This window comes from Lepidochelys olivacea (genome assembly GCF_965140295.1).
Source record: "Lepidochelys olivacea isolate rLepOli2 genome assembly, chromosome: 7".
NCBI classification, from domain to species: Eukaryota; Metazoa; Chordata; order Testudines; family Cheloniidae; genus Lepidochelys; species Lepidochelys olivacea.
The window spans coordinates 46,745,273-46,770,858 of NC_140417.1; the positions used below are offsets into that span (position 1 = coordinate 46,745,273).

General features: G+C 53.0%; 1 protein-coding gene across 1 annotated transcript in view; it reads left to right on the top strand.

Annotated features, from left to right (window-relative positions):
- The window catches only part of GRM2 (glutamate metabotropic receptor 2), an 81,765-nt gene that overhangs the window by 31,849 nt on the left and 24,330 nt on the right, over nucleotides 1-25,586 (top strand). Inside the window, exons 2-3 of the mRNA XM_084633225.1 lie at nucleotides 4,744-5,379; nucleotides 24,398-25,235. Coding sequence (XP_084489351.1) covers nucleotides 4,843-5,379; nucleotides 24,398-25,235 — 1,375 coding nt within the window. The 5' untranslated portion in view covers nucleotides 4,744-4,842. The remainder of the gene's footprint in view (nucleotides 1-4,743; nucleotides 5,380-24,397; nucleotides 25,236-25,586) is intronic.

Here is a 25,586-nt window from a genome sequence, read left to right on the forward strand (position 1 = left end):
TGTTGTTCGGGAAAAGACAAGTAATCTCTAAGGAGACTTCAGTTATTGCCAAAAAATCCCTATCTGTTGCAAATGGCTTTCATTCCCTAGCCCCTGTACTTGTTTGTGCACAGAGAAAGAGTTGTTTTTTTAATTTAAAAAAGGCTTAATTTGGAAGGGGGAAAATCTGTTTAAAATTAGAAGAAGGGGGAAAAAAAGAAAAGCTAACGAACAAACTGTGTTGCTCAAGGGTGGAGGACACAATGCCCGCTGTTGGCTACGGAGGGGAAAATGCTTGTTAAAAAGCCTCAAGAAACCTCCCACTTGATTTAGTCTCAAATAATTTGTTTGAAACAAAGAATTAATGTATTTGTTGGAATGTTTCATTTGTGCCATAGGAAGACGCCATGTGCCAGGTGCCACCTCCTTCCCATGCTCCCCTTCCCCCGGCGGTTACACTGCCCACAGTCACCGTTTTCACCAGGCCTCCTTCTGCCTGCACAGCACCGGGGGAATTTGCTGCAGCCGCCTGATACAAGCACAGGGCTCTAAGTCAGTGACCTTAAGAGCACCCCGGTGCCAGATGGCAAGGGGCCCCCTGCTATTTAACAGTAAAACTCAGCTGGCCTGACCGGCTCAATACACCTCAGACTCTGTGTATTAAAAGGTGGCTTGTAATACGTCATTTGAAAAGTAGTAACAAGCTGGTCTTTAATATCGCTGTGAAATGTATGTAACAAGGCTGTACATGGACTTACAGATATGCTCTCAGATTTGTCTTTTGGAGTCCCAAGGAGGCCAGCTAGGTCTTTTACAGACAAAGGAAAATGGCCAATGCCTCTTGGGCTCAATTGGAAATCATGCCAGGTGTGGCCCAGAGTAATGGGCTCTTCATTGGCAGGAAGATCATTTATATTGTAAAACCATAGGAGACCGCAAAAAGTAACATGGTGTGGGCTCCCTTGGTGGACAGTAGACATGGAAAGTGAGTCCCCAGGAAGGCTCCCTGACTTCAAAAACAAAGAGAAACTTTGAGGGTATAAGGAACTGCTGAAAGACATTGGGGGTAACCACCACTTATGGGACAAAGGGGGAACAGCACCTTCTGAGTTCAGGAAAAGTGGATTTCTTGGGCTGGGAAGCAGGAGTCGTTGGAAATGGATCATAGGTGAGAAACATGCTTAGACAAAGACTGTAACTTGCTGAAATTAAGCTTAAGTCAGTAGAAAGCAGGCTTGGGTCGGTTTTCCTTGTCCCCATGCCTGTCTCTTCTGTTTTCCTTAGGATCCCTTCAATCTCTGTTCCTTGTTAATAAACTTATTCTTGCTTTATTACAAACCCATCTCAGGGCTGTGTACTAAACTGAAGGGTAAGATCCTCAGCCAAACTACCAGGCTGGTGTGCGTTCTGCCTCTTTGGAAGCAGTGAACTTGAGAACTTCTGGGAGGGTCCGGTGAGAAGGGCTGGGCACAGCAGGGGAGACTCGGGACTGGAAGGGCTGTTGGGGTAACCGGGCTGGGGGAAGCCATTGTGCTCTGAGCCAAAGCTGCACAGCACAGAAGCACCTGGGGTTACAGGGCGGGTGGGGACACAGCCCCTCACTGGTCTGGGTGCCCCCACAAAGCCCATGCACCTCTCCTGCCGGGGGCTGTTCAAGGGTAGGTCGGAGGTGTGCTGTCAGGATAGGAGGTGCAGATAGTTCATTCCTACATGGTGGCTATTCCCTCGTGCAGCAGCTACCTCCCCTTCATCCTGGCACCGGGCTTTGTGCTGGTTTAGAGAGGAATTCACCCTCATGGCTCCTTTGACGTGAGTGGTTTGTGCTGGTGCAGATGAGATCAGAATCAGGCCCCTCTGATATTTTGCTTGAGTGGGGGCTGAGCAGTGAGCCCAGGGGTTGGCCCCACTGAAGCGAGTGCTGATTCAATACAGTCCCTCAGCAGCCCCCTTCATCCCTGCCCCCTATGCAAACTTGGCAAGTGCTGGCAGCCATGTGGGTGAATTCCCCTCTGTGCTATGGAGGGCTACGCATCTCTCTAATCTAATCCCTATTTTAACAATGCTAACACACAGGTGAGGCAGACTGGTCTCCAGATATGCATTCGTCAGTGTTCACTGTGGCCTAGGGGCCTTGGCATGAGCTGGCACCTGGCCTGCCAGCGTCACAGTGGGTGGGGAATGGAAGGATCTTTTACAGCCTGAGGCTGCCATCATGGTGCGAGCCAGGCCTTCCCTGTCTCTGCTTTGGGCTGTGCCCAGCTGTGAAATTGACTAGGAGTGGTGAGAAATGAGAAGCAAGAGGCAACGTTGACGCTTTGCTGTCTCTTTGCTTTCGGCCTGCTTTACGTCTCTCCCCTGAAGGGCTGGTGGCTCCTTCCTTCTAGTTCCTGACAGTGGGTCAGTCAAATTGATTCTGATCGTTTCTGTAAGTCGCTCCTTGGCTATAAACAGAAACACTTTCTTCTTAATGCAGTTTTAATTCTAGAATTGAACAATTATTAGATCATTGTCCCCTATTGAGCTGTTTTGCCTCTTCTCTGCTAACGGAATCAATTGAACAGGTATTCACCACATGTGTAGGTGTATTCAGAACATGTGTAGTGAGGGGGGGACTCGGATATGCTCTGCATGTCTGTACCCCCGCCAGGCAGAGCCCAGGCATGTACGAATCCATACACACACACAAGCCATGTGTGTATGGATTAACACACCCGCACAGATCCCCACAGACCACACGCATGTGCATGTGTGAAGCTGCACTCTCGCAAATCTGTATATGTATGTAGTCAAGCGTATGTATGAAGAAAGAGCCACGTGCATTGAGAATCTGCACACTCCCACAAATCCGCACGTGTTTACAGGCACACACAGACAAAAACCACACATGTCTGAATTCACAGTTGTACCAAACCACAGCTGTATATGCATCCCTCGATGCACACACACCACACACGAATATAATACTCACCCGTCCCCCGCCCCAAAATCCCATACACAGGCTCACTTGGCCCTCATGTGCCTGTCACAAGATCACTGACACAGTACAAATATATATATATATACACACACACGGGAAAACACCAAATATCTCTGCTCAGAAACCATGGCTTCCGTTCTGTGTGATCGCTCCCCCTTGGACTCTCTGGGGCAGCTTCCACACAAAGATCTTTCTATGGTTTGTAGCACAGTCGACCAACTGACTAAACTACGCAGATAGAAGCATAAGGCTAATTGGCTCTGATCCAGCCATGGGTACATCTAGACCAGTGTCCTGTCTCTCGGGGGGGCAGCCCCAGATATAGCAGAGGAAGATATGAGAACCCTGCAGTAGCCGATGTGGGATAATCTACTCCCCATCTAGGTCTGCTCCTGGTCTCTAACAGCTAGAGATTGGCTTAAACCCTGAAGGACGCGGTTTACCATCCCTCTAAAATCGTTATCGTACTAAATCATTACTGTGCACGCACGGAGGAGACTAAAAGCAGAGCTACATGCATATGCTGCACACCCTGGCGTCCAAGCACGGAAACCACACGTGTGCTTTTTGGCACACATGCACCCCCACACAAGCCAATATGTCCCAGCATGCAGCCCTGCCCACACCTGCCTGTGCGCTCCCCTTCGGACCCGACAAAAGGCGTGCTGGCTCTAATGTACTCACCAGCACAGCTGCTCTCACACACGCGCTTCTGGTCACTGGTACACACACACTCAGACAGCCCTGCACAACAAATACACCCATCAGGCGCGCGCACCACTATACACGCTACGCCTATGCCTAGACGTGTGGGAGTATGGCTGTACCCGCAGGAACGTGCATCGCCCAGCTAAAGATCTGGAAGGGAGACTGATGAATGCACAATCCGTCTGGAGGCCAGTCTGCGCGCTCCCACATCCTCTTGGCTCTGATCTCACCCCCTTCCCCTCCCTGCAGAAAGCTGGGGAATGCTCCTGTCTGGGGAAGGGCAGGGTCCATGTCACAGCACCCAAGGGAATGTCTGCTCTGGTGGGCGGGGGGGGGGGGGCGCACGTCACCAAGGGCAGGTTTCAGCCCCGACTGCTGCTGCCCCTGCCCATCCAGGAGCCTCTAAAGAGAGAATGAAACGCGAGGCCCAGTGGGGAGGGGGAATCTCAGAGCCTGACAGTCTGGGGCCAGCAGCCAGTATTCCTGGAGCCCTCCTGATGAGGCTGAGCAGAGGTGGCTTCTCCTGGGGTGGGGTCATGGGTGGGTGGGTCACTGGGGAGGTGAGGATGGCCTCGGTGGGAGGCGGGTGAAATAGAGAATGGGGAACAGCGATGGAGAAAGGAGGAAAGTGTCTGACCCAGAGGGTGAGGGAGTGCAGGGGGGCAGCCAAGCAGACACCTACCTGGCCCTGGGCCCCGGGTGGATATTCCTGAGCGCCTCCAGCATCTCGGCCCTGCCCACATGCGCTCTGGAACAGTGGAGTAGGTGTAGATGGCACAGGCTGTCAGTGCCCAGCTGAGGGACCCATTCCAGGCCTGGTTCCTGGACAGTGACCGTCTGGCCAATCCCAGGGCACGTGCGGCTGTCCCAGCAACAGCCCCGGTAATTGAAATGCGGTGAGATGCTGGTGTAGAGTTGCCCCAAAGTAGGTAGCGTTGGGACCAGTGGTGGTATCCAAGGCCCTGGGGTTGGAGTGTGACCCCCCACTGCCCATCCTGCTGTCACAGCCCTAGAGCAGGCCCCTAGCAGCTCTTTCCTCCAGACGTCTGACTGTCGATCTGCTCCCTCTGCCCCTACAGGTGCTGAGCGCTTGTCCTCCTCCCCGGGCAATGGATCCCCACTGACCTCCGTGCTATAACCTCCCAGCTCCAGCTCAGCCACCTGTTGCCAATGCTCACATGCCAGAGGCCATCGCTTTGACCAGTGCTGCCTGGTGGCTCTTTCCACTCCCCAGGGGCAGGGCCATGGGGCTCTCCGTCCCCCTGTGGCTTTGGCTGCTCCCTGCCACCACATGCCTCGCCAGCAGCCCGAACCCCAGCTACAGCACAGTGGCCAAGAAGGAGATCAGCACGGAAGGGGACCTGGTCATTGGGGGGCTGTTCCCGGTGCATGAGAAAGGCATCTCCAACGAGGAGTGCGGCAAGATCAATGAGCACCGAGGGATCCAGCGCCTCGAGGCCATGCTCTTCGCCTTGGATGAGATCAACAAAGACCAGCGCATCCTGCCGGGGATCACACTGGGGGCCCACATCCTGGACACCTGCTCCAAGGACACCTACGCCCTGGAGCAGTCTCTGGATTTTGTCCGCGCCTCCCTGACCCGAGTGGATGGCTCCGAACACATCTGCCCTGACGGCTCCTACGCCATTCACGATGACGTTCCCATGGCAATCACTGGAGTCATCGGGGGCTCCTACAGTGACGTCTCCATCCAGGTACTCTGTGCACAGTGGGCAAGCTGGGGCCATGGGGATTAGAACGAGAGGGCATTGAGGCCCAGGCCACTGGAAGTAGGATCTAAGGTGACCTCTGTATGGCCAGTCTGAATCTAGCTCTGGTTGGCAGGGAGTGAATGTCATGACACTCGGCTGGCTATGTGGTATGCTACACTATGTGCAATGAGTTTAGGGGGATCTCAATCCAGATCCTAGTCACCAGGTGCTTGTATCACAAGAGCTGGTGCTCTCTGGCATAGTCTCAGTAGCGAGGCCATGGGCTAGATACCTCTTGGAGACCTAGCTGGTGGTCGCTCCAGGTCGGATTTGAAAGGGTGGGATGAGGCAGGTGTGAGGTGCAGCCATCCCTTCTGTACCTGTTTGGGGGATAAGCAGGGGTCTGAGCGTATGGGTGTGACCTCCACATCACCGTCCCAGGGAATGAGCGCATGGGTGTGACCCCTGCCCACCCCCAAGGAGTGAGCGTATCTGGCTTAACCCTACCCCTGTGTCCTCCACACACACACCCCACCTGGATCAGCCCCACACCTGGCTCTCTCATTGCCCCGGCATATGCTGATTTCATTATTGCCCACTTTACCAGTTAGAAGCTAGCCTCCTCCTGCCCCAGTGCGGGTTTGCCCCAGTTCCCATGCGTGCACACCCATGCCACTCACCACCCTCCTGCCCGTACACTGGAAAGCACTGTACACATCGCAGGGAAAGAGCCACAGACATTCCTCGGTGACACCGTGCTGGCTTGGGGCCTGTCAGTTTAGCTGCAGCCTTTCCGGCCTTTTAGGAACCTAAAATGTCTCTTTGCTTGTGGGGGATGTCATGTCAGCCCAGGCAGAGAGGATGTGGTGTGGCACGGGGTGCAGAGGTCACACCCTGTACGTTCAGATCCCTGGGATGGTGATGTGGCACGGGGTGCGGAGGTCACACCTTAGGACCTAGTGTGTCCTTGTAGCAGATGTGTATACACCCACATGTTGAACACCGAATGCCTTTGAACTCTCCCCAAACACAGGCCCTGCGACTTGCCCTGACCTTGTCCACACACTAGTATTTTGCAAGCCCTCTCTCCTTGCTGTGGCGGTGACATTAAACTCAGCCTAACTCAGCTCCCTGCCTGGGGGGGATGGGCTTTTGATAGCACAGCAGCCACGTTGTGCCTTCCCTGCCCCGCCACGATGTCTCCCTCTCATGGAGAGCCCCCCTTCTCCCCCCGATTCCATGCAGGCTAGTGGGGGCCTAGATCCCGAAGCGCTCAAGAGCCCGCCGCTCCCAACCACCACGGTACTTGGCTGCTGCTCCCAAGCCTCTCTGCGCTGCATTAATGCTGTAATTAATGCAAATTAATCTCTCATTATTCCATTCAAAGCCCGGCCCGGGGGGAGCAGGGAGCGTGGCTAGGTGAGCCGGCATGGCAGCCAGCCTGGTGCCAGGGCTTTGGGGCGCTGAGCCAGGCGTGCAAGAAACTGAGCCGAGTGTCTGAGCGGAGCTGGCTCCTTGCAGCAGGCCTGCGTGGGAGAGCCATTCATTCAGCAGAGCCCTGAGCTGCTGCTTGCAAAAGGGGTAGGGGGCCCCCTCACCGGTGCCCATTCACAGCCCTTCTCCTCCATCCCCCGCTTTCATGCTCTGCTTCAGCTCTGTCCTCAATTGCCTCCCTGCAGGAGGGGGCCCCACCGAGCACACCTGAGACTCCACCATCTGTTGCTAGCATCAGCCGCTTTCCCGCAGGCCTCCTGGGCCAAACGCCTCCCCTTGGGCTAGCTTGGCTGGAGTCGGTGAGACGCAGGCCCAGGATGGGAGCTGGGCCCCTGGCTGGCTGGCGGGCAAAGAGACACAGAAAAGGAAGGAGACCTTCATTCATTTGTAGCCCCCCTCACTGTCCTGAGTGGGTGAATGCCAAGCAGCGTCCCTACCTCCCCCCCCCCCCCCCGCCCCACACACCTCTAGCCCCTGTCCCGTGAGATCACTGTGAGATCCGCCTTCCCTTCCTGCAGGGCCTTCCTGGATTCCCTTCCCAAGCAGATTGCTGCACAGCTGGGGTGAGCAGCTCTCCTTTCCCTTCCAACTCAAGATGATGTCCCCCTGAGTCAGGCTGCCATGGAGCCCTCGGCCCTGAACCAAGGGGTTTGCAGGGATGGGGAGGGGGAACAAGCAGGCAGAGGTGAAAGGAATCAAGGCAGGAGATAAGGGAGGTGGGCCAAAGAGAGGGGAGAGACTGCGGGAGCTGAAAAGATGGGGGTACAGGATCTGAATGGTCAGATGTGATATCTATTTGAAGTGCCATGAATAGCATTCCAATGGGGCTGTAGGAAGTAAAGGGAGCATTTTCTCTTTGGAGCTACTGTACATGGAGCGAGAGAAAAAGGAGGAGGGGAAGGAAAGAAAGGGATGGGGGAGGGATGGATGGACAGATAGAAATGATGATGGGGCCAGACAGATAGGCAATTAGATACACCGACAGCCCAGAAGGCGGGTAAATCCATCGCTGGGCAGACGAAAGGAGAGAGAGATCGGCAGCGAGATCATTAGCCAGCTCATTAAAAAGATAAGCAGCTGATTAGCTGCAGTTGCAGACACTGTCCAGGGCTGGGGATAGAGCTGCGGGGCACTGAGGAGAACACGGAGCCGTTTATTAATAATTCGAGGCTTTCCTAGCGCTGTGTGTGTCCTCTCCAGGCTGCAATAAAGCAGAGCATGCTCGCGCTCTCCCCTGGGCTTCGCGCAGAGAGCTCCAGGTTTGATCCAGCGGAGACATCACATTTCTGAGGCTGCATTGAATTAGCACCTTCCCCCACCCCGACAGTGGCACACGTACTCGCCGCTCTTTCCCCACTGGGCGCTCTCCCTCTCTCTCTCAACACTCCCTTCTGGGAGCAGCAGCCCCTTGTTCTGCAGGCTGGCTTGAGGACCAGTGGCTGAGTCCAAGGAGAGTGCAGCCTGCCCAGCACCGGGCCAAAGGTGGCTGTAAACTCAGATGCAGGACCAGGGTGGCCCCAGTGTAAATTAGAGCAGCCCCAGGCTCTCAGCCCTATGCTGTGCCTGTCCAGGGGGGATTCTCTCATGGTGCCTGTATCAGCCCCTATATGTTGCCAGAGCAGTGCAGGGTTGGATCTCTCCTTGCCTGTCTGTGCTTTGCCAGACACCTTTGGCAGGTATAATTCACCTAGCTCCCCATTGTTTTCCTGTCTAAGAAGCAGCCTGCAGCCCCTGGAGGAACTGTCAGTGCTGCATGTTTTCTTGTTTCCAAGATCGTAGCTAATGCTAGTGTCTATTATCTAGAAGGGCCTCCAAAGCATTTTCACAGACCCCAGGCACCCAGCATTGCTCTCTGTTACGGCTCTGCGGGTGTAATCTGGATTAACGCAGCAGGACTGCTCCACCGATGCGACTGCTAGCTGGATATACAGGAACTGTGCATCAACACTGAGATGCAGCCACCTCGGGTGGAACACAGCAGCTGTTCAAAGCCAGCTAGGCAAGACGCTGGAGCTAGTTCAGCCTGCTGGGAGAAGAGAGCGGGAGGAGTTAGAACAGCAGGATGCAGTTACTCGTGGGAAGTTTGCTCGGATGCGGAGGCTGATGCTGCTCTGTTCTTGTGAAAACAAGAAGAGGTTTTTATCAGTCATGAGTGGTTGGGGACCGCTCCTCTGAAAGGTGGCATTGCCAGCAGCACAGCGCCCCCTACAGTAGTGGATCAGCAGTGTCACAACAGGGTATCACTCCCCAAGCCACCAGCACCACTCTCTGAAGTACCTGGTTTTTCCAGTCTTCTGCTCAGGCTATTGCTGGCCAAGATGCTGGCTTTGGCCCAGATCCTCCAAGGTGTTTAGGTTCCTAACTTCCATTGATTTCAAGGGTCCTAAAGCCTTTGGGATCTCTGGACCTTTCCCCCTTCTTTCACTTCACTGAAAACTCCATTAGCTTGGGGCTGGGGGGATGGTTGGGTGTCTCATAACGACCACTTCCCCTGGTCATTCACCCACTTGGCTCTAAAAGAGCTTCATTAGTCACTTTGGCTGAAACTGACCCCTTTGCACACTCAGCATGGGCCTCTGCCACTTAGTGTGCTGTAGCATTGTGCTGATCTTCTGCATAGGGGCAAATTGCACCCTCCTTTCTGCTTAGCCCAGGCTCCCTGTTTAATATGGACTCACCTTGTTCCTGGCCCCCGATATGAGCTGAAAGAGCCACTCTGTGTAGTGATTTCTTGCCTTCATGCCCTATAGAGCCTTTCATCCGGCAGGGTCTCGAGCCATTTCACAGACTTGTCCCCTCAATCTTTGGACTCGCAGTCAGTGCAGCTGTGCTGGTTTCTACCAGGATTGGCTCTGGCCTTGTGTACATTCAGATCACTCCCACCACCTGGTAATGCAGCCTGTTTTGCAGCAGTGCATGGCAGTGGGGTGGAGAGGCTGGAATTTAGGGAACAGGAGGTAATTGCCAACAGCCAGAACCCTAAGTTTAAAGAGGAATCTCTATGGACCACAAGCAGTTGGAATCTAACCAGCACAGTGCCCCCTGGGTATTCCCTCAGTCCTGATTCAGCCAGAGCAGAGCGATCTACTAACACAAAACCAGGGCATTGTGCCACACGGTTCCTTCCTGCAGGGTACAGCGTTTCCTTGGCAGTCTCCTAGCTAAGTACGAGGCCAAAATTTCCCTTGCTGTTCCATCTGGATGTGGTATTCTCCTGCACTCCCTGAGTTAACCTGCTGGTTAGTCTGACTTTCCACTGTTAAAAACAGCTGCCATGTTACACCCCAGAGGGGGCTGCATGGCAGTGCAGGTGAGGTGATTTCTTATAAGTGGTTGTAGGCTTGACATGAATGAAGCCTCATTTCTCAGGAGACAGGATTAGGGAGGTAAATGAATCAGCAGCCTGGAAACAGAATGTCTGCACTAGCTAAAACAAGGGGGAACCCCCAGGGAACCATTTACAATGGCCAAGATAACAAGCAACAAGATAAATTGGGATCATAAAGATGATGTAAAGAGTAAGTCATGCGTGGACAGAGCATGCCATATGGGGATTGTACAGCCAATCCTTAAACGTGTGATGCAGTGTATGGTAAATGTAGTTTAATCTGGAAATGTCTATAGAGGAAGAAGTTTGCTGTGTAATTTTGGGGGTGGGGGGTATGCCCTGTACCCACCCTCTACTCTTGAGCCTACTTAACTCAAGTGTCGTTTGATTGCATGCCAATAAAGAAACTTCAGTGAGGAGTTCAGAGTCGAGCTGAGTTCTTAGGAACTGAGGGGATAAGATCGTGGAGGCCACTGGGTGGATAAGGTCTCAGAAGCCGCCCCAACGTACTCCTGAGCGGATAAGGTCTCAGAAGCTACCCCAGAACTGGTCTGGTGGATGTCGCAGGGCTCTGCTGCGAGCAATGCAAAGTTCTTGAGGCTGGTGGATGCAGACTGAGGCCTGGGCTCTCTAGCATCCGCTGCCAGCTTGGCTCTCTAGGTCTTGGCATGGAATAAACAGACCTGGTATAGACGGCTGCCTATGCTACCCGGCGAGGTGCTAGATTCCCAATGTGACCTTCCTCGCGAGGCCTACAGTGGCTTGGATCGTGCCTTTGTATGCCAGCTTGGCCTGTCCACTTTCAGAGGCCCGCTGCCTGCCTGCCTGCCTGCCCCTAGGCTTTCAAAGAAAATCACGTCCTGACTGGGATTTCACTTCCAGGGAACGTGTTTATTTCACTCTCCGTGCTTGTCTCCGCACGGAGCCTTTCCCACAGCTTTAACAGAGTCGGCTTAACCAACAATGATCTCAATGTTCAGGTCCACGCCCCCGTCCGCCAGGCTGCTCCCTGCAAACACCGCAGCCTCTCTCCAGCAGGAGTACTGCCACCACTCGTTCTGGATAACCAGGACTGCCCTCTGGTACGCCTTGTACTGGCTCCTCGCACGCCACATCCTGACCAGTGACTGCAGGAGGACGCTAGCTCTCACGGGCCTCACATACATTGCCAGCTCCCTGACCCTCCTCTCCTCCAGCCCCCGGAAGGAGACCCGGCGCCACCACCTCTGGATCGTCAGCACGCAGAGCGTCGCTTGGCGCACCGTTCGCCGGGTGAGCACCCCCCGCCACCACGACTGGATGGCAATGGCGGATTTCCAGCTGGGGTCCTTCTCTGGTGCGGGAGCGAGAGCAGGAGAGATCGCTTTCTGCTGTGAAGAGAAGGCAGGAAACCGTCTGTCGCTACGGGAGAGGCAGCCACAGAATAGCATCCATCTCTCCATTGAGTCAGAAACACTGTGCAAACTTGGGACGTAACATCTGATTTCCCCCGTCACTCCTGTGTGTGTAATGATCTCAGCTACAGGCCACCAGCAGAGTCTGAACGCAGGGCCTTCTGCACTAAAGCTCAGACTTCTATTGCTTGAGCTAAAGGAAAAGCTCCATTAGCTGACAGCAGTTGTAGGCTGTTACCTTCTATGTGGTCTAGCCCCTAGAAGGGGACATGACACCCACTTTATGTTTATTGAACACCTTTTTGCCCAAACATAGGTGTCCATGTAGGCCTTAAATGGGCACCTAAGAGACCAGCCAAAACTAGCTGCCTCATTGGGGTTGATCCAACCGAGCAACCAATCAAAGGTCTGTGAAGCTGCTGACACAGTACCATGCGCACTGACACTTCCAGGGGGGCCCTATAGGGATTAAAATACCAGCCTGAGCCTGCAGGAAGGGTCTCCAATGCCTGCGGGGTGAGCTGTTGTTTTGGCTGGCCGTAGTCACTGGAGAAGGTGGAATCCCACTAGGCCTGTTGGGAGAGATGCTGGGAGGGCGTTGCGGCTGTTGTGGCTCTCAAGGAATGTCCAGGCCTGCCTCTGTGCTCTTCAGTGGGAGGAGTGGAAATGGAGAACCGGGGCCAGCTTTCCGGGCCTGGCAGAAAAAGACCATCACAGAGAACCAGAAGGATTCCTGGAGCTGTGCAGAGAAGAGAGGCTGCCCCCAGTCAGGCTCCCCCTGAAATCTGACCCGGTTTTCCCAGTTCCACTGGTCATGCTACATGTCCTGGCACTGGCCATTCAGCTCTTGCCAGCTTTTGCCTAAGCCCCCTTTGGCTTCCAGAGCAGGGGGATGTCTTTAAAAGTGATATGAAGGGCACCGTCGGGGGGCAGATCTGTGCTGGGTGACACCCGCAGCCCCCCTTGAGCTGTGCCTGGGGGTTTTCAGTCAAAAGAAACCCCGCCTGCGAGATGAAGGATACTCACATCCATAGCTGCTGCCTGGTCTGGAGCACCCAGCTGCTGCAGGGAGTCTGGGGCTGCCGAGAGCTGCCTCTGAGCACCATCCCCACCTCCCAGGGCAGGGTCTGTGACCATGCAGTTCTTCAGCGCCTTGGCATCGGGCTTCTTCCTGGGGCTGCCCTCCAGAGCCTTCACGCCCGCCACGGAGGAAGGAAAGAGAAGAGCTGCTCAGTGTAAGGATGAGAGGGAGGTCGCAGGGCTGACGGCTGCAGCCCAGCGAAGATGAAAAGTCCCCACCGCCCATCAGTGAGGCTTCCCCTTGTCAGCGCCTGCCAGTGTTACCCTGACTTTCCCCGAGCTTGTCAGGGCTCTAAAAGAACAGGTGTGGGAGCTAGAGCCAGGCAGACCAGGTGTGCTGCCGTCTGCCTCAGAGACAGGTGTAACTGAGAGCAGAGGCTGGCTCCTAGAGACAGGTGGACGTACACAGAGACAGGGGGAGACACGGGACTGCCCAGCCAGGATCAGACTAGTGCACCAGTGAATCCAGGGGCTGGTGCCAGCTGCTGCAGAGGACGGTGCAATGGGCAGTTAGGGGATAACTTGCCACAGGGGGAGAGAAATCCAATCGCAGGGCTTGGCCTGGCTGCATTGACTTTGGTGGGCATAGTCTACAGGCGGCAACCCCTGTTATTCAGTTTAGTTCAAGTTTATTCATTAGTGCCCTCATCATCGATGGCTTCGGCTCTTCTGCAGTCAGAGCAATCGCACCCCACCTGCAGTGTTGGTCCCAAAGGCTGGTACCAAACACACTTAGTATACCTCTCCATCTCCTTTCCTGGTTTGGGTGGAAACATAACCCTTCTGTGATCAGCCTCTTTGCTCAGGGGTGAGGGTGGTTTGAGGAGAACCAGGGAATTTAATGCTGGAGAGTTGAATGGAATGGAAGGGGAGTGAAGGCAGGCAGTGGACCCCATCCTGAACAAGAGATTGCCTCACTGAGAGTGAGGAGGTGGATGGAGTCAGTCAATCCTAGGCTTCTTCTCCACACCAACCCTAGGTTTCTCCTCCAGTGGATCACCCAGCTGTGTCCTGAGAGAGCTACTCTCTCCTAGCAGGGGAGGGGAAACCTGCTCCCCATGGTTTGCCATCCTCGGCTTCTCCCTTTGCCCCCATTACCCATAGTTTCTCCAGAAGATCTACCACATTCTGCCCCAAGAGACAATCCTCTCCTCAACAGTGGGCTTGGGGAAGGGAAATGGTGCCTATAAAGGGATCTGTGGCTAGGAAGTTTCTACTTCTAGGGTTGATATTATCCCCCTCAACAGCCAGATATAAGAGAGCGTTATCTGTGAGTAATGCACTCCGTACGGGAGGTTTGTTTTTTCATGCCCCCATCAGGCACCTTGCATCTCAGGAGAGGACCACGTTTCCCTGGGATGGCAGTTCACCTTCAAGCAGCTGCGGGTCCTTTAGGACACTAGCATCAGCACCCTGTGGCGAGAGCTGTGATGTTACAATGGACACCGACATCGCCAGTCAAGCTGGTCAACCCAGGTAACGGATGAGACAACACTAGACCTGCCTTGACTGCTCTGCTGTTGGTCATTGGCTGGGTTGGAGGCAACCCAGATCTATGTGGGTCACAGATGTGAAAAACCTTGACCTCGGAAGGCATGTTCAGGGTTTTTTATGTCCTGGCTGAACCCCAGGGCGCTGGGGGCAGAGTGTGGAGCAATGAGGCATTGAAGAAACAGCAGGGAGTCTGGTTTTCCATTGTACTTAGAAAGAGAGTAGATGTTCCTCAGGGTGACTGCAGGAGAGAACATTATCTATCTGTGGCTGGCATCTTCTTCATCACTCGTTTCTCTGCACAACTGTGAACATGGACACATCTGTACCTGTTTTGTTTTCTCTCTCTCTGACATGCACCTGGCCAAATCCTTCTCTCATACCAGCGTCTTCCCTGGAATCACTGAGCCTTTCTCTCACAGCTTCATAGTCCACAACTAACCCTTCAGGGGCTAGTAGCCAGTGGCTCCTTGAAGGTGGGAGGTTTACACTTACTAGGAATCGTGACCACCAGGAGACTGGCTGGCTTAAGGAACTGGGCTAGCCCCTTCCCCCTCTAAGATCTTTGGTTCAAATCCAGCCCAGGCGAGTACTGGCTGGAAGTCCTGGTGTACGATGGGCCATTTGGGAACCTCTGTAAGACAAGTTGGTGGCCTCACCTTTGGTTCCTAGTGGACGTGGGTCTGTGCTATATTGGGACTGTTTGGAAGCCTGGTGGCAATCTTAGTAAAGAAGCCCAGGATTCCATGGCCCTACAGAGAGTGAAAATGCCTCTCGCCTCTGGAGTTGGTTGGCCTCTTGAGGCCAGAAGTGAGGCTCCGTGGGGGGGAATGGTCACTGCTGCTGGCTGTGCCGCATCAGCCCTGCAGCTGGCACCTTTCGAAGGTGCTTAATTCTCTTTAACAAAGGCCTGGTGGACATTCCCAGTGCTGTCCTCCCCTGGGGTGTCTGCAGGGACTCTGGGAGCCAGATGAGCATGTGGGAGCACTGGCGTTGCTCATAAATGGGGCGTGTTGCTTTCCATCCTCCCTGCTCCCTGGGGTGCCCTGCACAGCTCCAGCGCACCTGGCTCCGGCTCTGCTCCCTGGGCCAATCGGGAGAAAGCAGCCTTTCCTGTGACAATACATTGTCCCAGCCCTGTGTTACGCCTGCAAGATGTAGTAGGGGTGGGGAGCAAAGGGGAAGGAGGGGAGCAATGAAATGTGCTGCCCTGCAGGATTTCAGACCCAGCAGTGTAATCATGCTGGAAAGTGCCGATCTCACCCAAGTGGCATTAAAACTTATGAGCGTGAGGCAAGGGCAGTGCCAACAGAAGGAAGGGCAGCAGGCAGAATCGTGGCAAAGGCAGAGCAGTCCTGGCTGGTATCCTTCTAGCGGCAGAGTCGTTCCGGCTACCATTCTACCAAGCAGGCTCATGGCACAAGCAAAGCTCTGCTGGCCGCTAGCATTTTAGCGAACAGGCGGGCTCATGACTATGCCAGACCGGGATTTCCCTACCCCCACTCCCGCCCCCTGAACTCCCCCATCTACCCCAGTGGTTAGCAGAGTGTACCTCATGCACGCTCCCTGGCAATGCTCAACTTCTGTACAGCCAGATTCCAGGAACATTTGAGGGCACTGGGGTCAGTCAGGTCACAGCGGTTCCTAGGATGTTAGCTGCCCACTGATGGGGACAGTCATAAAGAGCACTAGCTTACAGACAGCCTCGCTGCAAACTAAGTGACCCAGGCCCTGGCAGTGCCTCGCTGAGCAATGCAAAACAAATCACTTCCCCTTTCAGGCGCTTGGTTTGCTGACCTCTAAAATGGGGACAGCAATCCCTACTAACCTTACCTTCATTTGTTTTTAGCATCACATGAGCTGGAACCAGCAAATTGTGTGGTAGGGCCCAGCTCCTCAAAGGTACTTAGCTGTCAACTCCCGGGAGTGTTAGGCACCTAAATACCTTTGAGGCTCTGTGCCTTGCTCCCTGTGTGACCACACAATCTCAATATCCTGCATCCCATCTCTCCTTCTGGTTCTGACATTCACTTGTAGCATGGCTCACATTCGATTGTAAGAGGGTAGGGACTGCATTTCCATATGCTTTTGTACATTGCCGAGCACCATCAGGCCTCAGTCCTGATTGGGACCTTTGCGTGGCACCATCATTATGAACATTAATGACTTGCCAGTGCCTGGACAGCTTTCTGGAAGTGCCATCCCTTGACCTTCAAGCATGTCTGTTACAAATTGTGAAAAAGGGCTGTTCTCAAGAGTTCAGAGAGCCCATTGCTAAATTGCAGCATGCAGGGAGTTCCAAAGGGTGTGGATCTTGCTGGACTGGGCAAAGAATACCCAGCTTGTGTTAGGTATCTCCCCCTTCTACCCAACTCTAGAAGTGCCAGTCGCCAATTCTGGGGTAACAGATGGAGCAGAGGTGGATAATGGGGCCATAAACTTGTCAAATGGGTCTGATGAGAAGAGGGGAAAGTGGAGAACCCATCAGAGCCCCATCTGCCCAGGATTCAGCACACGTGAGAGCTGGAGGGAACCACTGAAAAGGAACAGGACGGTGCCCCACTGGAGGTCACCAGTTGGTGTCAGCCTGCCAACTCCCTGGAGACTGTGGCTGTCGCATGGTGCCGCTCTCTCTGCGGGTCTGAGGATGTTAGTGGGAGGAGGCAAGGGTGGGGTTCTGCTGAACCAGTTGGCAGTAAGAGGAAGTACCGCTGACCTTTGTCACATGACACACTGGGTGTTGCTTGCAGAGTATCTGTCCTTCCAAGTAAGATAAGGAAGGCATCCCCCAGGTGAGGCTCTGAGTTCTCCTGCCAGATCGGCAAAGGTCTGTCCTAGGTGCCTAGGTACAACTTGGATATCTGGATAACTCCCACATACCTGGATACCTCCAAGATATCTCAATTCCTCCCAGATGTCTAGCCATCTCCTAGGGACAGCCAAATGCTCAAGTACCTCCCAGATGTCAAGAGAGCTCCCAGCTGAGTTTGGGAGTTCTACCTTCTCACAGTGAGGAGTTGCCTTCTGCATTTTAATCAGGACTGGTATAACCTGGCGCGATCCCAACTTGTGCCTAACAGGAGTCGGAGCCCACTGGAACCAGAATGTGATTGGCGGACTGCGGGCCTGAGCGCTGTGATCATTTGGCAATAGGACATGACAGGGAGTGAATTGTTCTCCATTAATTTGCACCTTGTGTGCCTACGGTCAAGTGCCTCCAATGACAATGCCTGGTGTGAATCAATGCAGGGTAATTCGCAGTCTCTTGTGCCTTATTGCCATGAGGAGTGTAATAGTCTGTTAAAGACATATTTGTACATGTTAATTAAGCAGCGGAGACTTCCACATCATCAGGGGCTGAGAAACCGGCCCCAGATACCAGCTCTTGCTAGCCAATCAGCTCACAGGCTTCCTCTCGCCTGCCTCTTTGACAGTCTGTATTTTTAATAGCCTCATTAGTGTGGATTTTTCCCCTTTGAAGGTAATGAGAATTGCTGCAGAGCATCTGGAACAAGCGGCCAGCGTGAGCTGTTTGGAGGAGGGAGGAAGGGGCATGCGCCAGCCCTTGTTCTAATCTCAATGATTGGACGCATGCAGTGGAATATTCTGCTCTGGCCCGTTGTTTTTTTCATTCTCCTGTTCTTTTCTCTTCATCTGTCTGGGCTGAGAGATGCCCGCGCCGCACCAGCTCATAGATGAGACTTTTGTAGGGTGGAAGTATTCTGAGATGAGTTGCTGGTGCTCCGCCTCTCTCAGCATTTGGCCCCTATGTACATATTCCAATTCCTGAGTCAGACCTGCCTGGTCTTGCACGTTCTGGGTTCATTTACAGGCAGTTTTTATAAAGTCTCTCGCTCTGACAGAGAAGGGTTTTGCGGTATTTCAGCAGGAGGTTTAATATCTCACCTCTGATGATGTTGTTGTTGAGATTTCACTCCAGGCTCAGCCTGGCTGAACCATGCAATGGCCCAGCCTCTGCAATTCCTCTTACCACCTGCTGGCGTGACTTCTCTCTAATCATTGGCAAGCAGCGGGTGTGTTGGGAAGAAAAGCAGGGCCCCAAGTCAGGCAGGGGATAGGGTTCCCAAGAGGGGAAAGGCCCAACCTCCTCTCTGGGAATTCAGTCCCCACAACCATCCCATCTGCTCATGGGGGCAGAGGTAGAGGAGAAATCCCCAGGAATGCACTGGGACTAGAAACCCATTTTGGAGTGTGCATGAGCAGTGTTTGCTGATCCTTTGGATCTAGTCTTAACCCCTCATGGACAGACTGGGATTCCATGGTGCAAGGGAAATGGGGGTGGGAGGAACACTGGGGAAGTGGAAAGCATCATCCTCCCTGCGAAAGCCGGTGGTCTCGTCGTGCCTCCCTGCCACCTTGGAAGTCTGATGGAATTCAGCTGCAGAAAAACATCTCGCTGACAACACACAGTAATGCCTGAAGTCCAGGGTCACTCATACAGTTGCCAGTCCTCCAGGATTGTCCTGGAGTCTCCAGGAATTAAAGATCATGTCATGTGATGAAACCTCCTTGAATATGTCCAACCAAAATTGGCAACCCTTTGCTGGGGGATTAATGTCCAGTGCCCAGGATAGTTTGCTTCTGGTCATTCATCTCAGCAGGTCATCTCGTCCCTCATGGTCGGAGGCCAGCAGTCTCGCTATGATGGAGCTATATTTTACGTAGCTATTATGTGATTATGCTTTCTGAGAGGGATGCTGTGGAACAATGCCCTCCCTCCCCTGCCACTGGACCACATGGTAAAGTGGGAAGTAGCTGCCATTTTCATAGCCTTGGCAGTAGGTTGGCATGAAGATGCACGAATGTGGAAGTTCTGGAATGCAAACTGCCTTGGGGTCCTTCTGAGCATGGAAGCCCCCCTTGAGGTCACTGGACATGCCCATGCAGAGGGCTGGCAGGATTGTCCCTTCTCCGTGCCACCTTGGGCACTCCCAGAAGCCATCCTGGGGCAGGAGCTCTAAGAGGCTGTGGTCATGGAAGATGTGATCATCTACCTTTAAACCCATCAGTCTTTCTACAAGTGACCTACCTGTGCATGGCACACTGGCACACAGTAGAGTCAGGTCCCTGCTCCAATGAGTGTGTAGTCTCTGTTAGACATGATACAGCGAGGGATCACGGTAGCCAGAGGGACTTCAGTTTGAGTTCCCATCTTGCTGCAGGACATTGAAACAAAACAAAGTCATTATGTCCATTTCTTCCCAGCAGCCACCCCTTTGCCAGGGTCTTGGATGTACGGCTTCTTGCTCTAGGGTGCACCTTTCCTGTTCCCGATGTGAGGTGGTGGGTGTAGGTGATGGCTGTGATTGGACGTCACTGATACAATGTTACATCATGCCAACGGGCATATCAGGTGACAGAGACAGGAAGGCATTTGAATCATACACTTTAAAGACCCAATCTGATGGCTGAGCGTGGGAGGTTTTTCATCAATAACAGACGGTGCAACCAGGAGCCTTGACCCCTGAAGAGCAAGGAGCGCCTGCATACAGGAAGGTCCCTCCCTCTCTATGCCCATACGGTTCTCCTTTTCTTTCTGCTGCCAGCTGAAGATCTGTGGGGCCCTCTGTGGTGTTTTGCCTCATGTGTCACCCCGGACAATGCTGTCATAAGTTCTAGCCTGGCCTCTTTTTAGCCTTTGTCCAGCAGGTCAAAATCATTGTATCACAATGTCTTGGAATACACCCTATCATAGTGTGCTGGGGAGGTGCCCCCATGCTGAAATTGCTTTCAATATTTCAGAATGCTTTTCAAGTTTTAATATCCTGTACGTGGAGAGAGAGCCCCATGGAAATCGGGACAGGAGGCGACCTCACACTGATGTCAGCCAACCCCCCTTGCAATATCAGCTCTGTAGTGTCCTCCCCAGCTACTTAGTGTCATTGTGACAGGCTAGCTCCCTGCTTACCTCCCCCAAACACACCTGCCTGCTTTGCATCAGTACTGTACCAGGAATTGTTAGCAGGTGCTGGTATGTTAGAGGGATGCACGGGCTAAGTGCACATCTGAGCATTCTAGCTCTGACGCTGGCATTGACTCTTTATGTGGCCTGAGACAACTCCCCGAATCTGTCTCAGTTGTCCCACCTGTAAAATGATGGGGATCAGGATACTGCTTCGCTGGAATCTTTGTCTTATATGTAGACTGGCTTTTTGTTCTGGGCTTGTGCAGCACCTAGCACAATGGGGTTCTGGTCCCGGACTGGGGCTCTTAGGCTCTACAACAATACAAGTAATTAATAATAATAAATTGCTGAATGCTTGCAAAACACTTTGAAGATTATGATGTTCTGCTGTGTTCCCTGCAGCGGAATCTTCTGCTTTTGCAACTGAAGCAGTTTATTTTCCCCAAAAGAGAGCAAAATATGAAATATTAAAACCAACCAAAATCAACCCAGAAGAAGCCACCAGCTCAGGATAATGCTACTCCTTCAGAAAGCTGGAAACCACAGTGCAACAGGAGCGGAGACTGGAAGGAAAAAAACATCCAAGTCACTCAAAATAACAGACATATGTGACCTTCACCCTGACAATGAACATGATGTGACTTGTAGGGAAAGCCTGACAGGTTATCACCCTCTAGACTGCTGATAATTATCTTCACATCTAATGTTTGAGGTGGAAAAAGGTTTATTGTTCTGAAAAATATTTTGAAAAGAAATAGCAGGAGGCTCATGCAGCCCTGCTACAGGCATCGTTACATGGATAGAATGCTCGGGAAGTGGAAGGCTATGATTGGCTACTGGACTCAGAGAACTCTGAAGGGTCTCACTTTCAGCCAATCAAAGCTCTCTAGCCTTCAGCATCCCACATGCCGCTACCTTTCTGACATCTCACTGAGGTTGTTCACGTTTCCATAAAAGTGACCCTGTAAAAATGGCATGATGAGGGGAGTTCCATGGTGATTGTCACAGTTTTTTGCCTGGTGCCCTCATCTGCATCATCCCCATTATGGAGTCCTCACAGGGGGCTGATGATGGACTCTCGGACATGGCCAACTTTGCCCTTAGTCACCAGTCCAGATTTGCTGGCCGGCTTCTCCATCAGGTTGGGGAGGGATGGATACTAGGTTTCTTCATAGAATCCTAGAATATCAGGGTTGGAAGGGACCTCAGGAGGTCATCTAGTCGAACCCCCTGCTCAAAACAGGACCAATCCCCAATTTTTGCCCCCCGATCCCAAATGGCCCCCTCAAGGATTGAACTCACAACCCTGGGTTTAGCAGGCCAATGCTCAAACCACTGAGCTATCCCTCCCCCTCTTCCTTCTTCTCTGTCTCCTAGGGCACATGTGTGGTTGGATGTGGCTTCACCAGCTGTGGCGAAACCTTTGTCCAAGATATGCTTAGACTGCACAGTTTCTGGACACTGGGCTGTGGTACATCCTTCTCCAGCATGCACGGTCCTTGAGCCTCCTTCAGCTTAGCCTCAGCATCCAGCTGAGGAGAAACCCAATTGTTTTCTTCAGGTACTTCAGGAATGAAGCCATGACTCCCATCAAGGGCTGGAATTTTATAACTGCAGACGCCCCACTGTGCATGAAAAATACAGGTGCATAATCTCCATGTGCAATTACACTGACTATGCACAGTTGTGACAACTTTTGTGTCTGCAGTTGCTGTGACTGCACATCCACGCAGGAATGAGAAATGGGATTGCATGTGTGAAATTATCAAGATTCAGGGCCTAATTGGCTCCACTTACAAGTCAAAAATTGATTTTTCCAAACTCTGCCTGGTCCTGAAAATCCAGCTGGGTTCTTTATTCCATCGTCGCCAGTAACAAAGGTGCTGTGCTTGGAATGTAGTGATAGTGCAGGGGACTCTATATGAGGCCAAATAGAACCCAGCTCACTCTCCATCACTGAACCACGGTGGCTCTCAGGCTTTGACTACTGGAGAGTCATCCGTTGGGGTGGCGGCGAGTCATCAGATAGATGAGTCGCAATTCTTATGTCGTGAACGTGCCTCAAGCGGTGGTGACCCTGCATCGTGATGTGATGTCACCACATAGATTGATGCAACGTGAGAAAGCCGAGGGTCTAATGCAGTGGTGCCAAACTTTTCCTGTCACGCCACCCCTTACCAGTAATGGAAGCTGTCTGCACCCCCCCCATTACTGCACAGTTGGCTCAGCAGAGGAGTTTGGGTTGAAAGCAGCGCTGTAGGATGAACTGGGTATGGGGGAGGAGCTGGGGCTAGAGGCGGAGCTGGGCTGGGGACGGTGTAGGAGGCAGAGTGGAGCTGGGCTGGGAGTGGAGCAGAGGACAGAGTGGAGCTGGGCTGGGGACGGTGTAGGAGGCAGAGTGGAGCTGGGCTGGGGACGGTGTAGGAGGCAGAGTGGAGCTGGGCTGGGGACGGTGTAGGAGGCAGAGTGGAGCTGGGCTGGGGACGGTGTAGGAGGCAGAGTGGAGCTGGGCTGGGAGTGGAGCAGAGGACAGAGTGGAGCTGGGCTGGGGACGGTGTAGGAGGCAGAGTGGAGCTGGGCTGGGGACGGTGTAGGAGGCAGAGTGGAGCTGGGCTGGGGACGGTGTAGGAGGCAGAGTGGAGCTGGGCTGGGGACGGTGTAGGAGGCAGAGTGGAGCTGGGCTGGGGACGGTGTAGGAGGCAGAGTGGAGCTGGGCTGGGGACGGTGTAGGAGGCAGAGTGGAGCTGGGCTGGGGACGGTGTAGGAGGCAGAGTGGAGCTGGGCTGGGGACGGTGTAGGAGGCAGAGTGGAGCTGGGCTGGAGGTAGAGCGGGAATGAGGGCAAAGCTGGGCTGGAGGCGGAGATGGGCTGGGGGCAGAGTGGAGCTGGGACTGGTCTAATGCCTTTCTTTCCTTTCTGGTCAGTGGGCTTGGCAGGTGAGTGGCGCTTTGGGTCTGTGGAGATGTAGAGACATGAATGGCCATCGTTGCCATGAGGGGTCTCCAGGGCTAAGAGAGAACTGTGTTTGTATTAGAATCAGCCTATAATGACGAGGAGGCACTGTGGGGTCAGAGCCATTGAATAAAAAGGGCCACTTTTACAGTCACATTTCTGACCTTACCGGCGCTTTAAAGGAAAGCACAGTGTTTAATGCCTAGGAGAGTGAGTGGCTCTGCTTGGAAATCACTACATCTCCGGATGTGTGCCTGAGATGAGCAGATTCCTGAAAGCTTTGTGTCCGTTGCCTCTACCTCTCTTAGTGAGACAGGCCCCAGGAGCAGAAACCCAATGTAAGGGCTAACGAATTGCCCATAGTAATGTCCTTTTACAGCTGTCAATGGTATTGAAAAATTATTATTGTATGGACTGTAACTGATTTCTGTGGTCCTGGCCTGTCTCATTCCTAAATTAATACCTGTGAATAGAGAGCAGGACACAGACAGCACCCCACCAGCGGGCCCCCATCCCACGGCCAACGAATGGGTCACACTTCACAATCAGGGTCAATACCTTACGGAGGGTTAACAAAGCATTCATAGACCTTGGACTAAATGGTTGACCAATTGTTAGAGTCCAACAGGTCAGTAGGTTGCTAATGACCATGGCTTAAAACCATCTGTGTATAAAACACCTTCTAATGTTGTGCTTATAACAACCTATATAACACATAATACTCAGATCTGTAACATAATTCTGACATCTATCAATCCTTTGTATGCAAACCATTTATAAATGTACCCTTAGTATAAAGTGTACCCAAAGAAGGCATATCCTATCCATCCCATTTCTAATGCACCAGTGACTGTGGAATCTGGGAATCAGAGATCCTCAGATATAGGCATTTCTACCATGTTCATCACTGTGTTATCTGAGTGCTTATAATCATAGAAATGTAGGGCTAGAAGGGACCTCAAGAGGTCATCTAATGCATCCCCCTGAGCTGAGGCAGGATTAAGTATACCTAGACCATCCCTGACTGGTGTTTGTCTATCCTGGTCTTAAAAACATCCATTGGGATTCCACAAAAATTCCCTAAGCAACCTAATCTTATACATTATGAATGTTATTGACTACATCTGGCCCTCTAAGGGTAGAATATGGAAGGTCCAATTAGGAGCCTTAAAGGAGAAGTTTTCTCTCCTCTAACCCTTAAAGGACCAGCTGTAGTTATTTCCCAGGAAAACTGCTGGGGCATCTCACCAGGTCGATAACACTCTCTTCAGTAAATGGAGGCAGGATGCTCTGCCTCTCTTGCTCCCATGTACACCTTGTAACCGCACCCATTCCTTCTTTCCCCCTTCGATCCAGGTGGCCAACCTGCTGCGACTCTTCCAGATCCCGCAGATCAGCTATGCCTCCACCAGCGCCAAGCTCAGTGACAAGTCTCGCTACGACTACTTTGCCCGCACCGTCCCGCCAGACTTCTACCAGGCTAAGGCCATGGCCGAGATCCTGCGCTTCTTTAACTGGACCTATGTCTCCACAGTGGCCTCAGAGGGTGACTACGGCGAGACTGGCATTGAGGCCTTCGAGCTGGAAGCCCGGGCCCGCAACATCTGCATCGCCACCTCCGAGAAGGTGGGGCGCTCCATGAACAAGAAGACCTTTGACGGAGTGATCAAGGCCCTCCTGCAGAAGCCTAGCGCTAGGGTGGTGGTGCTGTTCACCCGCAGCGAAGATGCCCGGGAGCTACTGGCAGCTGCGCAGAGAATCAATGTCTCCTTCATGTGGGTAGCCAGCGATGGCTGGGGTGCCCTGGAAAGTGTGGTGGCGGGAAGTGAGTTGGTGGCGGAGGGGGCCATCACCATTGAACTGGCGGCCTACCCCATCCAGGAGTTTGCCATCTATTTCCGGAACCTCAACCCCTACAACAACAGCCGGAACCCCTGGTTCCGGGAGTTCTGGGAGCACAAGTTCCAGTGCAGCTTCCATACCCAGGACTGCAGCCGGCACTCGCTGAAGACGGGCAAGTTCGAGCAGGAGTCCAAGATCATGTTTGTGGTCAATGCTGTTTATGCCATGGCCCACTCCCTCCATAACATGCACCAGGCATTGTGCCCCAATGCCACCAAGCTGTGTGACTCCATGAAGCCAGTTAATGGCAAGAGGTTCTACAGGGACTTCATGCTCAATGTCAAGTTTGATGGTAAGCCCAGGGCCTCAAAAGGGATTGGTGGCTGAACTGAAGGGGTTGGGATGGAACAGGCAAGGGAAATCAGGGCTTAACTAGGAGTACTCAAAGCCTGGAGATTTCAACTGGTCACCTCTGAGCCAGACAAGCCAAACTTGCTGAGCACACTGGGTCTGTGATTCCTCACATGATGAGGTCCTTGCCCAGAGTCCTTGGCCCAGGAGTTCACACACGCTTCTCCTACCTCTTGATGATGGTCTCTGCCAGGCTGGTGGCATGAAACCACTGCATCAGGTGTCATGATAACGTTGCATCGGGACACAAACATTGCTGCACGAGGGCGTAGTTAGGGTCTCAGGTTTCAGA